This window comes from Panthera leo, chromosome F2, assembly GCF_018350215.1.
Source record: "Panthera leo isolate Ple1 chromosome F2, P.leo_Ple1_pat1.1, whole genome shotgun sequence".
NCBI lineage: Eukaryota > Metazoa > Chordata > Mammalia > Carnivora > Felidae > Panthera > Panthera leo.
In genome coordinates, this window is record NC_056695.1 from 53,087,816 (window position 1) to 53,106,049 (window position 18,234).

Below are 18,234 nucleotides of genomic sequence, written 5' to 3' on the forward strand. Positions count from 1 at the left end.
AAATGAGAAAACCTTATTGACTAGCCACAAAAAAAGATGAAAAGTCAATGGTAAGATTTATTTTCAGACTTAGTTTTCAGTACTTATTAGAAAATAATTTACTTTTCCTTTTAAAAGGTGAATTTCCAGAAATTGTTCTTCATTTTAACTCAAGTGCTCAGAAAATTCTAAGTTAAGGACACACTTGGCTAAATTATTTAATTATTCCTAGAAGCAGGGGGGCAGTATAAACTAGTGTTTAGGAGCATAGTCTTTGGAATCAGACCATCTAGGTTCAAAGTCTTCTCTACTATTTATAGCTGTATGACCTTGAGCATAACTCTCGGTTTGATTTCTTCTTTGTAAAATAGGTGGTAATAATATTAAACATCTCATAGGTTACTGAGAATTAAATAGGATAATGTATGCAAAGCACTTAAGTCATATTGCCTGGTACATAGTAGTCTTCTTAAGCAAAACAGTCTATATATATTCTCAAAGTAATTTTAAAATCTTCAAAACAAGTCTATATGAAGACAGTGACTATAGGAAGCATCTATATGAAGACAAATACAATCAGAAAGCAAAAGCATAATAGTTACTAACAGTGGTTTTTACAATATTTCACTTTCTAATCCTAAATACATGATTTGATTTAAAAACTATACTTTCACAAATTCAAATTAAAGATATACAACTTTTCTGTGAAGGATATACATAAATAGGGAATTTGGACCAATGAACTAAATTCAGTTTTCCAGGGGAGAAATGATGAAGGCTTGATTCATGGAGACAACAATGAAGACTATCATTTTGTTGAGTGCTTACCCTGTGCTAAGCATTCACTCAAAGAGGAGGAAGAAAGGCAGAGGGATGTAGGGAAGCAGAAGAAAGGAGGATGGGGAGAGGAGGCAAGGGAGGGTAAGGAAAGGAAGGGACAAGAGGGGAAGAGTAGGGGGTGGCTGGGTGGCTCATTTGGTTAAACCTCCAACTTTTTATTTTGACCTCAGGTCATGATCACAGTGCAGAGCCTGCTTGGGATTCTCTCTTTCCCTCTCTCTGCCCCTCCTGTGCATTCTCGCATGCTGTCTCAAAATAACAAATAATTAATTAACTAATTTTTTAAAAAGAGGGGAAGAGGTGCGCCTGGGTGGCTCAGTCGGTTGAGCGTCCGACTTCAGCTCAGGTCACGATCTCGCGGTCCGTGAGTTCGAGCCCTGCGTCGGGCTCTGGGCTGATGGCTCGGAGCCTGGGGCCTGCTTCCGATTCTGTGTCTCCCTCTCTCTCTGCCCCTCCCCCGTTCATGCTCTGTCTCTCTCTGTCTCAAAAATAAATAAAACGCTAAAAAAAAAAAAAAATTAAAAATAAAAATATAAAAAGAGGGGAAGAGTGAGTGGTAGCTAACACGTATTGAGTGCAGGCACTGTGTTGTTTACATGAATTTGTTTCATTTAATCCCATAAACCTACAAAATAAGTACTAGAAAAAGTCTTTAGAGAGGTTAAGTAACTTGCCCAAGGCCATAAAAATTTATTAACTGGCAAAGGACTCAAACCTAGTGCTTAACCACTAAGTTATTATTAAGAGGGAAATTGTTTCGATTAGGGGAGCAAAAGGACAGGGAAGAAAATATGAAGGTTTGGGGTCTAAGTTACAGAATCAGTAGTAATAAGAAGTATGGATTTGAGTGGGGATGGGAGGTGGAATAAACAGGACAGTAATTCTTTGATTTTTGCATTTCTGAAGGCAATATCCAAGACACTCTAAGTAAAGGAAATTGGAACATTTCGATTACACTAAATCAATTTCACATGATAAAGGAATTGAACACTAAGGTCAATAACAACATTTCAAAGACTAGCCAACATTCTCAATCATTCCTTTTATTTAAATCTGATTTCTGTTTCATTTTATTTAAAAATGCAACATGAAAGAGAAAAAAAAAAACCTTCCTTGTTTTCCATCAAGGTGATTTTTTTAATTTGGTAACTTTAGAAAGGTCCATATTTTCCTCAATTTGATAACATAAAGTTTAGCAGTGGGGAATGGCTTTAACCAATACCTTCTTAAATATATATACCAAAGGAAGCCTTTCAGGACTCAGCAGAATGTTTTAGTCTTGCCATGTTCACTTTAGAGAGCTGTGGAGAGTCTGGCTGGTGATATTGTTATGCCGATGCTTTCTTCTAGACACACACCTGATTAAAGCCTGCAGGATCAAAGAGTAAACCACTTACAGCAAAGTGCTACAGTCCCAAAAGCTCATCTGTGATTGGAATCACTTAAAACTATTTTAAAGGGTCATCACAAAGAGGGTGCTTATTTTTAGAAATGAGTTTTCTTTTGATACAAAGAAAAATGTTGGCCATTTCCCTTATGTTTATAACAACATTCCAATTTAATCTTCAGTTTAAAAATTCTTTAATTATTGCACAACAGTGTTTTGTTGATTGCATAACATTCACTTCTCTATTTGATACTAAAATCTAGGCTTCCTCTATGTGTGTGTGTGTGTGTATGTGTGTGTGAGAGAGAGCATGCACATTCTTTTCCTTTATGGTAATGATATATAGCTAAAACTATGGTTTATAGGTTTAAGTCCACTCTCAGGAGCAAGCTATAAACATGAATGATGGAAAAAAAATCTGTTATAAAAACATTATATTTTTACTTATTTCATTCTTACTTTACCCCAATTTTTTTTCTGTTAGCAGCCATGGAGCTGGAAAAAAAGCATGATATTATGCAGGTATCTGTTCCAAAAGTTTATTCCTCTGAATTCCACATCCCTATTCTCCACCACTTAAAGCTACTGACATATGGGGTGCATGGGTGGTTCAGCTGGGTAAGCGTCTGACTCATGATTTCTGCTCAGGTCATGATCTCATGGTTCCTGGGATTGAGCTCCCTGTTGGGCTCTGCACTGACAGTGTGGGGCCTGCTTGGTATTCTCTCTCTGGCCCCCCCTCAAAAAAAAAAAAAAACTTAAAAAAAATAAAGTCATTGATATGTATATATACATAAGGTCTTCAAGTTAAAGTAACCAATAGGTGTTGGAATTATTCTTTGGTGATGATTAGAATATTGTACAGAAAAAGGACTTTCAAAGTAAATTCTCTTTGTTGGTTATCATGTCGATCACTGAAAAAGCTGGAAGAACATATGCCAAAACACACAACCACATGTTTTTTTTTTTTTTTCTGTCCAGTCATACATCAGAATCCAGCATAATTATTCTTGAATTAAAATCAAAAGCAAGTTTGTAAGAAGAGATCTATGTTCTTTTAAATGCCAAGATTTCATCTGGTATTCAGTTGATAACAACCATTATATTTACTTCACTTTTGTTTATAGTGAAATTAAAAGTTGAAAGACAAAAAAAAAAAAAAAAAAAAAGTCCTACCAATTTAAATAAATTATGTGAAAGAAAACACTGCATATCACATACACCTTTATGAGCCTTTGGCATTTCTATGTTGAGCAAAATATATTGTTCTAATGTAGTATAACTTTTTAATTGTCCTTGTCTTATACTGTTCTATAAAATTGAAGTGACCTTTTAAAAACAAACAAGCAAACAAACAAAAAAACAAAAGAAGTTTGTCTGCTCCTAGAAGACAGAACCAAAAAAACATTGGGCAAATTTAAACACACACACACACATTAGTTTTGCTTCTCTACAATTTAGTCATTAGAGTAGAATATAAGTTTCAAACACACAAAACCTCGAGTCTCCTGGTGCATCTTGTGTTACCATCTCTTATTCCACTGGCATTCCTATGTTGGAGCAGAGTGTTCTTAGGATAATTTAGCTTAAAAAAAAAAAAACAAAAAAAAAACTACAGTTCTTCCTTGTTGTCTGTTCAAATATCCAGAGATGCCAAAGAGAGTTCTTTCACTTTTATTTTCTTTCGATGCTCTCGAAGTGAACAAACTATTTCAGTAATTTTTTTAAATTTTGGTGAATGATATTTCACCTAAAAGTTGATTGTCTCCTAATAAGAGAACGTAGCATCTTATAAAAGTGATAATTTTGTCAGTATGGGATTATACTTTTTTTAGTCAATTTTTTATAGTAAACTATTCTTCCCTGAGTTCTGTCAGTCACTAATGTCAGACAAGAAGAGTTTGCCAGGTGATCAGATGGTAAACCTGAAGAATAATGTTTAACTTACAAGGTTGTTTTGAGACTCACTTGAAATAATATGCATGATTGTTAAGTAAAAGCAAAAATATGAAGCAAATAAGAGACATTTTTATTGATTATAGGTGAAACCTCATTTGAGTTCTATAAATCTTCAAAGAACAAGGTCCCAAGCCCAGCGGCAAGGGAGTTATTACTAGATAACCAAGAATGTTATCTAATCACGTCATCTATGAAATCATGAGGCATACTGGTCATGTAGAGCTCTGGGCGATTTCTGAACCAATGAGACCGTCCACATTCTGCCCAATATTTTCTAGGACTAGTTATACTAACTTGCAGCAGAAATTCAATTTTTTAAGTAAAAAAGGATTATAAAAGTTCTAATACTTTTTTGTCACAGCTTCTTAAATTTTGTCCCTATCATGTAGTGTTTACACTGCAGCACATATGGCAGCTGACCTTTGAATATACCAAGACAAAACTTCTCATCTACCATTATGGGATTCATGCTTTGTGCTTTGTTTGTTTTGTTTTTAAAAGCTGTGATGATTTTAAGCTGATCTATCTGTACTCTTTTCAGGTCCCCCTCACATCCAATGGCATGCACTTAGGAAACAGCTGGCAAAGGTTCAAGGTGCAATCTGTGGCTAAGAACAGAGAAACACTAACTGGCTTATGCACAGATGGACCAACAGCTCTGGCCCGATTACCTAACTGAACAAAGATACAAAGCTAATCATGTGCTTCCTCTCTATGCAGACCATTTGTCTTTAAAATGAAGTGAAAAGCTGCATAGTCCCTAAGTATAGCAACCAGACAGACTCAGAGCAATGCCCCCTCTCTGCTAGACTACTGCTTCAGTATTTCCTAAACATCACCTGTGTACCTGAATGAATGAATGGGTAGTGAAGGAGTAAATCTCTACAGTATTATCATGCCTACTGTTTACGGAATACAAAGATGAACATATATCATGGTTACTATGCTTAAAGGGCAATGTAGAAGGCAAGAAAAAATGCCCACAAATAAGTGTAATCCAATAGTATTTTATTCCCCTAGGAGAACTGCCAGATTTCAAGTCCTGTTTAAATAAGAATGTCTTTCTGTGATCCAATTTTCCTTCCATGCCACTCTGAATAAACCATGCCTCTGGTCCTCAAACAGCAGCAGTCTAGCACTGATCAATATGGAATCTTAGATGTATACCTTTAGGCAATCAGGCTTACATATAGGCACACTTAGTTTATTCACCTGGAGTTGTGCATAAGTGCCCAAGCTGCTTCCCAGTTCAAAATAGTAACTTCTCCTTACCCCTCAACTGTCCTCACAACATTTAAAAACAAATGGATCAGTCTGACATTGTTCTCCCAATTCCAACAGACTAAATGACTAAAAGTCAGAGTTTCAGAACCAAAATAGGAGATGCCTTAGGTTAATGTTATTTCTTGCAGATTCTAAGAGTCAAACAGTTTATTAAATACATGAGATGAAAAATTAACAAAACATAACAGTGTTTGTGCTACCTCTCCAGAAAATTAACACTTTTCCAGAGAATGGCTTGATCTCTAAGATAATTTAAAATGCATGGGAGTAAATTATTCATGGAAGACACACAAAACAGTTTCAAAGCAGGCTATTTTCTAAGAATCTAATTAAAGTCTCATTGAAAGTTTTAAACATTTCACTCTAGCAGATTGTTTGACTCTGGCCTTGATTACTTTTCTTACTGATGGTAATTATGCTTAGTATTTTACTTCTGACCTTTTTACTGCAGAGGTGAATCCGATTTGGGATTGCTCCTGTGTTAGCAGTGGTACTGGAAGCAGAAAGATTTACTTCCCACATGACCTCTTTAGGATACTCGAAAGATACCTGTACCTCTTCCTTTGTCCACACATCTACCAGCTAGAAAAGAAAACAGGGGTCATACGTGAAGATCAACAATAGGCTGGCAAACAACATGAGTTCACAATATTGTGAATTTGGAAATCAACAGTTTTATATGCTGTCCAGCTATTTTCCTAACCAATGGGTAGTAGAGAGGAAGCAAAACATCTGAGATCATTAGTGTATCTCTCTCTCTTTTTATTTCCATCATTGCCAAGAAAGAGCCAAGACCAAGAGAAAGATAAGTTTTGAAACATTTCATAAATTGTAGTTAACGGTGACTTTTGCAAGTCTTCAGTTGACCTTAACCATTTAAAAAAGTATCTTATAGCCATACTTCCTGAGTGTAACCTGTTTTCACATAACAACTGCACTTACCATATAGTATTATGTTTGTGTGTCTGTCTCAGACATCAACTGTATAGTCATGTAAAAAAAAAAAAAAAAAAAGATGTGGGAGTCTTTTTATCTCCAGTAACCAGCCACACAAAGCAGCTAATATTGCCATTAGAACGACTAGGAAATCAGTGAATAAGAAATCCATGATTTTGTTTATGCTCACCCAATAGAATGAAAATTAAAGATTTTTGATAGGTATGTTTATTTATTTTTAAGTCCACATTGTTTTTTTCCATTATGCCATTCCAAACACGATTCATTCATTCATTTGTTCCATTTATTCAATAACTTATCAAAGGTTTAACATGAGCCAGGCATTAGGGATTCAGTAATGAGTAAGACAGATATCATCCATAAACAAATGAAAATGACAGTCTAAGACATTAATCAACTAATTATAAAATTTATAAAGTAATAACTGTAATTTCAAGTCAGATAACTATCTAGCCCAGTCTAGGGGTAAGAAAAAGTTTCCTACAGAAAGGAAATGTCAAGTTTTCCTTTATCTTTGAGTTCTGGAGGATAAATAAAATACAAACTAGAAATACATGTGCGCATGGGAAGTGGGGGTTAGAGGAAGAGAAAATTCATTCCCAGGCAGAGGGAACAATATTACAAAAGTCAAACCATAGGAAGGATTTTTCGCTCTTTAGAGCAGTATTCTTCAAATGTCCATAATCCAACTGGTAGATAATGAAATTAATTTATGGGACATAGTAACTATTACAAAAACAATAAAAAAATAGAGATCATTACATATACTAAGGATGGGTATTGTTTATAAAACTTCCATCAGTCAAATATATGTATTATTTTTATAGTAAAGAATCATGATGTAAAGTATTTTTCTTATTCTGCAGTAGTCAAAATAGCTTGAAGGCCTGAGAGGCCAGTGTAGCTGGAGGGTGGCATAACATGAGGTTGATACAAGAAGAAGATAGCAGATAATTACAGCCATGTTAAGAATTCAGTCTTTACTCTAAGAACAATAGGGAGCCATGGACAGGTTTTAAGTAGGAGAGAAAAATGATCAGATTTCAACTTGAAAAGATTTCTCTGTAATTTGGAAAACAGGTGGGAATGGGGGTCAAGCATAGTTATAGGGAGAATAATTCAGAAGATACTATATTCACTAAATGATGGATACTAACCTGGGCAAGAATGGTGGTGGCACAGAAGTAGATGGATTCAAAATAGAATATAAAATAAATTTAAAGAATTCAAGTTGGCATTGAAAAATGGTAAAAGAAAAATAAACCATCAAAGATGAAAAGAAAAATAATTGAAAGAAGAAACTCAATGGAGGTTTAAGAGCAAATTAGACACAGTTGACCAGATCATTAACAAACTGGAAGAAAGATCTGAGGAAATTAGGCAAAATGCAATGCAGCACAGGTGGCAGAGATCAAAACTATGAAAGGGAGGGAGGTTTTCTTGGGAAACTCAAACAAACAAACAAACAAACAAACAAAAAAAAAACGACCAACAACAACCAATGAACCAGGAAGAATTATCCAAAAAGATAATTTTCTAGAACTAATGCAAGACAAAAGCCATTTCAGAATCAGAAGGCCAATGAATCTCAACCAGTATAAATAAAATTCACACTTAGACACATCATAGTGAAACTGTAGAACACTAATGAAAGATCCTAAAAGCAACCGGACGAAAGTCTCATTACAAAAGGAATGAACAAGGGGCGCCTGGGTGGCGCAGTCGGTTAAGCGTCCGACTTCAGCCAGGTCACGATCTCGCGGTCCGTGAGTTCGAGCCCCGCGTCAGGCTCTGGGCTGATGGCTCGGAGCCTGGAGCCTGCTTCGGATTCTGTGTCTCCCTCTCTCTCTGCCCCTCCCCCGTTCATGCTCTGTCTCTCTCTGTCCCAAAAATAAATAAAAAACGTTGAAAAAAAAATTAAAAAAAAAAAAAAAACAAAAGGAATGAACAAGAAAAAGGGCATTATTGTATAAAATAATGTCTGATTTGTAAAGTACAATAAAAAAGAACAGAATATGGGCAAAATTAAGTGGGGAGGAGGATCACTGGCATAATATCTTCCTTATATTGTTGGGGAGGAACAGAGATAATTTTAGGACACTAAGTTAAAAAACATGGGGAGCCTGGGTGGCTCAGTCGGTTGGGCATCCGACTTCGGCTCAGGTCATATCTCACAGTACGTGAGTTCGAGCCCCATGTCGGGCTCTGTGCCGACGGCTCAGAGCCTGGAGCCTGCTTCGGATTCTGTGTTTCCTCTCTGACCCTCCCATGCTCATTCTGTGTCTCTCTCTGTCTCTCAATAATAAATAAACATTAAAAAAAAATTAAAAAGAAAAAAGATGGTAGCAATAAACCCACAGAGATTAGTAATCATAATAAAAGGAAATGGATTTAACTCACCAGTTAAAAGACACAATTTTCAGACTGGTTCTGAATACTCTAGCTAAAACAAGAACCTGGAAATGCAATGTGTTCATCAACACTGGGATGAATTAAATATGGTATATTTGACAATACTACAAAGCAGTGACAAAGAATGAATTATAGCTGAATACACCAACGTGAATATATCCACATAGATGAATCTCAGTGCTGGGAAAAGCAAGCAATAGATTATGAAGTATGATTTCAATTAAGTACATGTCAAAAACATGCAAAAACATTTTGTTAGGAATGTGTGTGTCTGTGTGTGTATGATAAAACTATGCAGAAAAACAAAGGAATTATTAACACAAAAGTCATGGTAGTGGTTGCTTCTCCAGGGCAAAGAGGAAAATACAATTAATGAGGGGCCCACAAGCTCTTCAAAGTTACTAGGACCATTCTATTTCTTAAGCTGAGTACCAAGTAGGAGGTATTGTGTAAATGAGCATTGATTTTATTTTTTTTTAGCTTCTATATATATATTTTAAAAACCATAAACACATATGCTTGTGAATACATAGAAACTTTAAAAAAAAACACACAAGCAACTACTTACTTAATATAAGCTTCATGAACTCTTGTTCTTTAATGTGTTCCCAGTACCTGTAAAAGTTGCTGACACATAGGAGGGTCTACTAAGTGGAAACAAATGAAAGTACAGGGCACAAAAAAGAAAGTTAATCAGTACATTATTTGTGCTCACCATCTTTACTGGTACAGTTTATCTGTTATTAAACGTTAAGGTTAAATCCAGAACCAGATAAGTTTTTTATGCAAGCTTCAAAAATGCATTTTAACAATGAACAAATGTTGGTAATGTGTAAAAATGGCCATTACAGGTTTTTTTTTTCCAATACTAATAATCTATAGTGGCATCATCTTTCAAGTTCAAAGGGCAGCAATATGTGAAAAGCAAAAAGTGATAGGAAAAGTGAACATTAATTATTCATATAATGGATAACCTTGAAGGAGCAAACCATAAATAGAAAAAAATCAAAGGGATGTTCATCATCTGTCTGCTCATCACTTGTCTATTCCAAATAGATTTTTTTAGTGGGGTCACTAGAAATGATTATACTGGTAGAAAAATTGAATATCCTTTGCTCTCATTTGAAGGTAATGGTGCCAAGAGACTTGAACAGTTTTGTGGATCAAGATCCTCCTTTGCAACCTACTGAACATATACCCCTTAACCCTTTATAAGTTTAAGGCAATAATGATATAAGAAAGGGCACTGGGGTATAACTGAAAAAGCTTTTCAATTAGTTGCTTTAACATTTAATAGGTGTGACTTTGAGTAACCATCTGTTTCCTCATCAATAATATACAAATATTAGCACCAAAATTTCAGTGTTTCCAGGCATTGTGAGGCACTCAAATGTTAGCTTTGCTTCTCTACATATGTGTGAAAATGCCTGATACATAGCAAATAGCTTCCCATCTTTCCTCCCTGTGTTACTGGTCCACTAAAGCACATTAAACAACTTGCTTTTAGCTGCTAGGTAATCACCTAGAAATCCTTGCCTAGAAATCTGGTTTGGTTGAGCTATAGTCTTAAAAAGTCATTAATGATGTCTCTTTTTGCCCTTGAGTCACTTGTGAAGAGGGAAAGTCATCTTAACATCTAACTTGAGTAACATATGTAATTTTACATAGTTTTGTGTAACTATCTCTAGTTTTTAGCGATCTGTACTTCTGATTCTCATGGAATTAGCTCCTACACACAAGGTAAGAAGGACCTGTTTCAATCTAGTTCCTGAAATGCCACTTTTTGGTACTTTATGAACTTTGCCCAGTTTGTACTAGAGATGATCCTTTAAAGTTGGCATTTTCAGAACACTGGCAAAAGATGAATAAAAAATTAGTATTAGTATTAGTATTTGGGCTATCCTAACCAGCAATCCTCCCCCTCACTTGAACACCTTTGGGCTACAGTTTAGAAGAACCAATACTATAAGCCAGAGGTCTAAACAATAGCACATGGGTCAAATCTGGCCCATATTCTTTAAACTTAACTGCAGGCTGAGGGTGACCTGATCAGAAGCCAAATAAAAAGCCGATATGCACGTATCTTTTATCCTTGTGTATGTTGAAGAACTCCATTTCTAGAATATTCTCATAATGATAAAATAACAGAGATGGAGGACAGATTAGTGGTTTCTAAGGGTAGAGCTGGCGGAGGTAGGTATAAACATGAAGGGAGTAGCATGAGGGAGAAGGTCATGATGATAGTTCTTTATATTTTGTTTTTGTCTTTTTTTTTTCATATAAAAAAGTTCTTACCAACCCAGTGGTGCAAAAGCCTAGTAACAGAAAAATCATTTCCCCAATAAAGCAGATCTATTGTTCAGGTAGTAGTGATGTTTACAGAGTGATAGGATACAAGCACATGACCTTCATGCAGCATAAATATGTGTGCCATCCCATATACAATCCCTTATAGACCCAGCCTGGTTCTTCTCCAACGCTGCCTGTTGGGAGTTGTGCCTGATTTTATTACTAGTTTCCATCTGAATCCATTTGGGAATGGGGTGATTCTGCTTTTGTTTCTTAGCCAGGAACAGTCAACCCAACACACTATGATGGCAGAGAAAAGAAGATAGTACTTTATCTTGACTGCACTGAAGGCTATACAAATCTACAGAAGTGATGAAATGGCATAGAACTATTTACACACATTGTACCTATGTCTATGTCCTGGTTGCGGTGATGCATCATAGCAACATAAATGAAAAAATTGGGATGAACTAGGTTTAGGCTACAAGAGACCTCTCTGTACTATTTTCACAATTTTCTGTGAATCTATAATTATTCCAAAATGAAAAGTTAAAAAAATACACACATCTATACACAAGGAAATTCACAAGATAAAATGAAACACAGCCAATTTTATTCAAATTCCCCCAAATTTATACACAATGTTGTTTCTAAAATGCATGTCATCCTTTATATAATGATTTTATTATTTCATTTTTATAGTTTTTTCATCTTGTCTTTATACACTTCTTCAGTAGAAGCCAGAGTCCTGAGTTGCCCAGTTAGGAGCCTAAAACATGCAAAGGGAAATTGACAGAGTTAGAAGAAAGTACTTTCTGAAAAAGCTAACTTACAAAGTGATACTAGCATTTCCTTTCAGTACTCCTGCCCAAACCCCTCTCTAAGATTTTAATGACCTCTGCAATTTCTAAATCATGCCACTTACAACAATAAAAAACAAGTCAAAATATCATCTGAAACAGTTTTTGACCAATTATAAAGTATAACAATGACAGTATCACCAACATTATAACAAAAGTCAATACAAATTGATCTTTAAGCATACAGAAAATAACATCATATAAAAGTTATCTTTTTAGCTTGAGTTATTCTAGACGTGGCTGGAACAGTCATGAACAATAATTTCCCATTTCTTCCTTCTCTTTGAAAAACTACTCAAAGGACACAAACCTTCTGTTAAAATTTCAATCACATGAGGTCTCTGAATGTTCCATCTATTTTAGGAAGCAGTTGTACTTCCTAAAAATAATAACTTCCTACCCTTCAGTTACACATAATCGTAATAGCTAAGAAGCATTAAAGCTGGTTTGGGATTCCAAAATTACATGGCTGTTCAAGTTTAATATCTAATATGTAGGATATTTACCAAAAGAAGGGATATATATATTTTTTGACATAGTTAAATATGACAGATAAAATCAATTTTTTAAAGATCAATACTAAACCACACATGTAAGATGTAATAACGATGTTATATTCTTGCTAAATTCGAGACTGAATAGAAAATATGTGGTTCTTACCTCAGACCTACTATTCTGATTAAGTTTCTTCTCAATATTCATGGCCAACATCTGGCTTCTAAATGAAAGGCTTTTGGTCTTTTCAATCACTTGCTGATAGGGTGAGACTGCATTGTTACCCATAACCACATGACCCTAAAATAAGACAGAGGGAAATTGATCCTGTAATATTACAACCAAGTTTCCCAGTAAGTCATGAGCATCACATCACAACACTACCTGACTGTTGCACACATTTTTATGCACTGTACAGAGATGACAATATAACTCCAGCAACAAAAAAAACAGGTGGTTGCTGTTGCCTTAAAACAAAGCAAAAATTCTAACAGAATAGAACAAAATGTCCTTAATGAAAAATTCCCAAAAAAGCATAAAATAATCAGCAACTTATATCAAGATGTAGCATAACTAACATAATACTCACTAATTTAGAATCAATCTTGGCATCCAGTCTTGCATTTCTAATCAAATTTACGATCCACCTTTCAGCTTCTTCTGGAGTCATGTTCAGTTTGTCTGCCAACATGCTAATGAAAAAAGTAAAAACAATGTTAATGGAGTCTAAAACCTTGGTTTCATGTCCACAGTCTTTGAACCACACTCTGCATAGAGACTTTCAGGTATTTATGGATCACCTCTCTTAAATACTGTGACTTAATAACTGCACTATTCCATGTTTGTGCAATTATCTAATACTGTGCATGACCTATCCCCATTCCACCAACCGGACTGTTAAGATCCTTGAGGGGAGAGGACCACATTTCACATTTATAGAAATCTTTCTGGCTTCTAGAATAGTACCTTACATTTAGCAGGTGCTCAATTAATAATGCTCTAAGAGAGGAAAGGTTTTATAATGTATAAAGATTATACAAATTAAACCTACTACAAGGAACATCAGTGATAAGTATAATATAATGAAGTAACTAAAACTCAGGTCTGGTGTATATGTTTGCATTAAACTCCGAGGGCACTCTGGGAATTGTACACTATACAACCTAAATGTTAGCCAATGAATTTCAAAGGAAGGAGAAAGATACACATACATAAAATATGAGGAGGGTGGAGGAGGGAGGAAGACAAAGAGGGGAGAGAGGGAGAGAGGGAGGGAGGGAGGGAGAGGGAGAGGGAGAGGGAGAGAGAGAGAGAGAGAGAGAGAGAGAGAGAGAAGGGAGCTAGGGAGATGCCTGGGGTAAAAAAGATACCATTATAGAGCTCAATTTATCAGGACTAATAAAAGCACCCCTTGGCAGTACATAAGTAAACCACTCAGCTGATGGAATAGTATGCATATATAGTATTAAAGAGTACAGAGTATAAATGTATTCACATATGCATGTTTAAACATTAACTGTTCTCTTTTCATCAGTCTTCACTGAAGACATTACACACTTGCCAGGCCCTCTAATGTTATCACTGGTTTGATGAAAAGAACTAGAGTACCAATAATACAATCTTTCCTTAGAATATTATAAACTAAAATTCCTGATCCGATGTCAAGACACTGGCAATCATATCATTATGTAATTCCAGACTTTCCAACACAAATAACCTAATTTATAAAAATACCCTTATGAGAATAATATTATCTATGCTATCCCCATGTTACACATTTATTGAAAAAGAGTTAACAGAAGTTCGTTCAAAATGTAAAAATTAATGCGGCGCCTGGGTGGCTCAATGGGTTAAGCGTCCAACTTCAGCTCAGGTCACAATCTCGCTGTTCTGAGTTCAAGCCCCATGTCTGTGCTGACAGTTCAGAGCTTGGAGCTTGTTTCAGACTGTGTCTCCCCCTCTATCTGCCCCATCCCTGCCTGCGCGCGCGCTCTCTCTCTCTCTCTCTCTCTAAAAATTAACATTAAAAAAATCTTTAATGAAAAATTTAAGTTAGGTTATCAATAAAATAAGTACAAACTAAATCTATGCAGATATACAATTAAAATTTATCCATAAAGGTGAGCCTGGATAGCTCCATCGGTTAAGCATCTCTTGGTTTCGGCTCAGGCCGTGATCTCACAGTTTGGGAGTCTGAGCCTCGTGTAGGGCTCTGTGCTAACAGTGCAGAGTCTACTTGGGACTCTCTCTCTCCCTCCCTCTCTCTCCGTGTCCCTCCTCAGCTCGTTCTGTCTCTCTCAAAAAGATAAGCTTAAAAAAAAAAAAAAAAAAACTTATCCTTAAAATATGCTTGGAGCTAATAACATCTTGATGAATACGAGCAAAAACACCACCATAAAACTCCCTGGATTTATGTGTCAAAATTTTGTTCTCTGTCTTTCTGTGATCGATTTTGCTCTAAATACATTCTCAGCAAGCAGAAAGAACAATTAATCCATGACTATTAATTCAATTTCATGACTTCATTTTATTCTCTTTATCACTGTTCTCTAATAACCCTAATTTTATTTAAGCTACTAAAAATAGGGAACTACATCAACTTACTTAAACAAGCAGGTGTGTTTTTGACTAGTAAAAATTCCTGCAACTGGTGTTTCCTGTGGTTTCCCATAAACTCCTGTGTTTCCTGCTGGTGCTTGACTAATTTTAGAAATGTGTAAATTTCATTGTCTCTACACTTCTATAGTAAGCAAATGTCTGCTACTCTTACCTAAAACTCAACTCTAAATGTAAAGAACAGATTTTCCAAAACATACGGATTATTTTATCACCTCCTATAGCAATTTATCTTTCGTATGCCTCCTGCATCTCCCCAAACATAACTCATTAAAGTGAGGCCAAAGCATTTTACTCTGAAAAGCCAAAAGAAACTGTACTAAATATATTAAAATTCCAATGTTTAAGATCACTATATTCTATTTTATTTTTTTTAATATAAAATTTATTGTCAACTTGGTCCATACAACACCCAGTGCTCATCCCAGCAGGTGCCCTCCTCAATGACCATCACCCACCCTCCCCGACCTCCCACCCCCCCATCAACCCTCAGTTTATTCTCAGTTTTTAAGAGTCTCTTATGGTTTGGCCAAACCACTATATTCTATTTTAAAGAGCAGAAAAATTATTCCCAGTAAGCTATGAATTATGTAGAGTTGGTAGTGTAAAGATGCTTTAAAATTATAATATATAACCTATTTATGAGGCTGTTTAAATAACTAAAATTATAATGAAACATGGTCTTGAAGCCTAGGTTATCTATTAGATTCCTCTAGATGCTGTCACATCTAACTGAGAAGACCTAGAATTCTCTCTTTAACCACTGCCTTTTATCTAACCACTCTACTGTCATCTTGAAAGACTTTCCTCTCCACCCACCATACTAAACCTCTCTATTCATTACACTTGCCAGGTTTTTAATCACTTCAGGACCTTTGCATATACTGTGCCTTCTGCTTAAAAGGCTCATCCATCATCTTCACTTAACTGTTACACAGGTCTCAGCTAAAACAGTACCCTCATAGGCCTTCCACGACACCTCTGTAAACTGTAATGTATCTTTGATTTCATAGCCCCTCTATATTCTTTGGAGCAGTCATAATAGGTGTAACTTCCTGTTGTTGAGTATCTGCTTTCATGATACACTGTATAAGCAACCAAAGAGAATGTACCAAAGTTTCTTTGTTCACTGTTATCTACCTAGCAATTAGCACAATGCCAGGTTTACAGGAGACAATTAATAAAAATTTACTGTCTGACTCCTATACTAGTCACTTCCCTAGTTCAGGCTCTATTAGTGTTTCCTAGTTTTTTAACTCATCTACCTCTCCAGTCTCTCCTTAATCTATTTTATATAATTGCTAACTAACCAGTTTATTCCCAAATTCCTTTCAAAACTTTAACACAGTCCTTTTACCAAAACAATAAAATCCAAACTTCTAAATATCTCATTCATGGTTCTATACAATTCGGCTACAACCTAACTTTCCAAATTCCCATTATTCTCTCCCATGAACACTACATGCCAGCCAAACCAAACCAATTATCTTCCTTCCTTGGCATTCACTCAACAAAATATGAACTGTTAGATGCTAACAATAAAATACAGTCTGTTCCTTACTTTTATAAAGTTTAAGCCAGGGGTTGGGGAGTAGAGGACAATAACTTCATCCCCAAAATATATAAACTATTTTAAGTGTAAAGATGAATAAAGTAGAAAGAGCTATGTGAGATGCACAAGAGTTTACTATTCTAGTCTGGAGGTTTGGGGACTTCTTATTTAAGGAAATATTTAAGGTCAGATTTTAACATAAAAGACAGAAAAGTTTACTCTGTATAACTCCATAGAGAATTCTTCATCCTTTCTTTCTTTACATCCATATTCTATCTCATATTCCAACATGGCTGGGGCAATGTGGCAACATGCATCAAGACCCACAAATATCTGCAAACTCTGACCCATAATCCTACGCTGGGGATTTACTGCTTTGCATTGTGCTTGTTGATCCTTTATGTATTAAATCATGTCAAAGAAAAACCTGAATAATGTCCAAGAAGTATTAATAAATTATTGATGGCATCTCAGGTTATCTACGCTACCAATCACTCTGAGAGTGAATTAAAGAATGTGGCAACAGTCCAGTGTCTTTTAAGTAACAGGAAAATATACAGGGTAAAAGAAATTAAATGACTGATAGAAAGAAATCCTCAAAACTTGACAATACTCTTATAGTCCAGTGATTTTATGCAAAAATAGTAAAGTTTTAAAAATAAAACTATAAATCCTATTAAAGCTTAAAAAACAAAACGTTGGCTTAAGCTATCCTATACCATGCTTACCTTGTGTTATTTAAATTAACTCAGTTTATTAATACACTAAAAGACAAAATGTATCGAAATGCAGAATTTCTGAGAAAAGTATCTATTTGATCTAGATTTTAAACACAAAAATAATTTCCAGATTTTGTTCAGATTTTATAGAAACTCTCAACCTCATCTGGCAGCTTAAAGCTGACATCTAAATATTTGTGTAAATGTCCCTTATATATATCTTTAAGTTGACTAGCACACCTTTCTCAAGTAATGCAACGACATATTGAATATGTTAAATGAGAAATACATATGGAACCACAAAAGACCCTAAGTAGCCAAAGCGATCTTGAGCAAGAATTACAAAGCTGGAAGCATAACACTTCCTAATTTCAAACTATTGTTACAAAGCTTTGCATAGATGTTCAACTAATTTATGATAAAGAAGCTAAGAATATACAATGGAGAATTATATATTGTTTGATTATATATTCTTCAATAAATGATGCTGGGGAAAATGGACAACCACATGCAATAGATTGAAAATGGACCACTATCTTACACCATAAACAAAATTGACTCAAAATATATTAAAGACTGAATAAAGACCTGAACCTAAGACCTGAAACTATAAACTCCTCTAAGAACACACAGGTGGTAGGCTCCTTGACATCAGCCTTGGCAATGATTTTTTTTTTTTTAACGTTTATTTATTTTTGAGACAGAGAGAGACAGAGCATGAACGGGGGAGGGGCAGAGAGAGAGGGAGACACAGAATCGGAAGCAGGCTCCAGGCTCTGAGCCATCAGCCCAGAGCCCGACGCGGGGCTCGGACTCAGCACCGTGAGATCGTGACCTGAGCTGAAGTCGGACGCTTAACTGACTGAGCCACCCAGGCGCCCCGGC

General features: G+C 35.6%; 1 protein-coding gene across 2 annotated transcripts in view; it reads right to left on the bottom strand.

Moving 5' to 3' along the window:
* Positions 1 to 11,698: 11,698 nt before the first annotated feature.
* The window catches only part of EIF3E (eukaryotic translation initiation factor 3 subunit E), a 251,034-nt gene continuing 244,498 nt past the window's right edge, over positions 11,699 to 18,234 (bottom strand). For both annotated transcript variants that reach the window (XM_042924339.1, XM_042924338.1), the window contains 3 exons: positions 13,052 to 13,154; positions 12,628 to 12,762; positions 11,699 to 11,876 (listed from right to left, as the gene is read on the bottom strand). In XM_042924339.1, the coding sequence (XP_042780273.1) occupies positions 11,838 to 11,876; positions 12,628 to 12,762; positions 13,052 to 13,154 (277 nt within the window). In that variant the 3' untranslated portion in view covers positions 11,699 to 11,837. The remainder of the gene's footprint in view (positions 11,877 to 12,627; positions 12,763 to 13,051; positions 13,155 to 18,234) is intronic.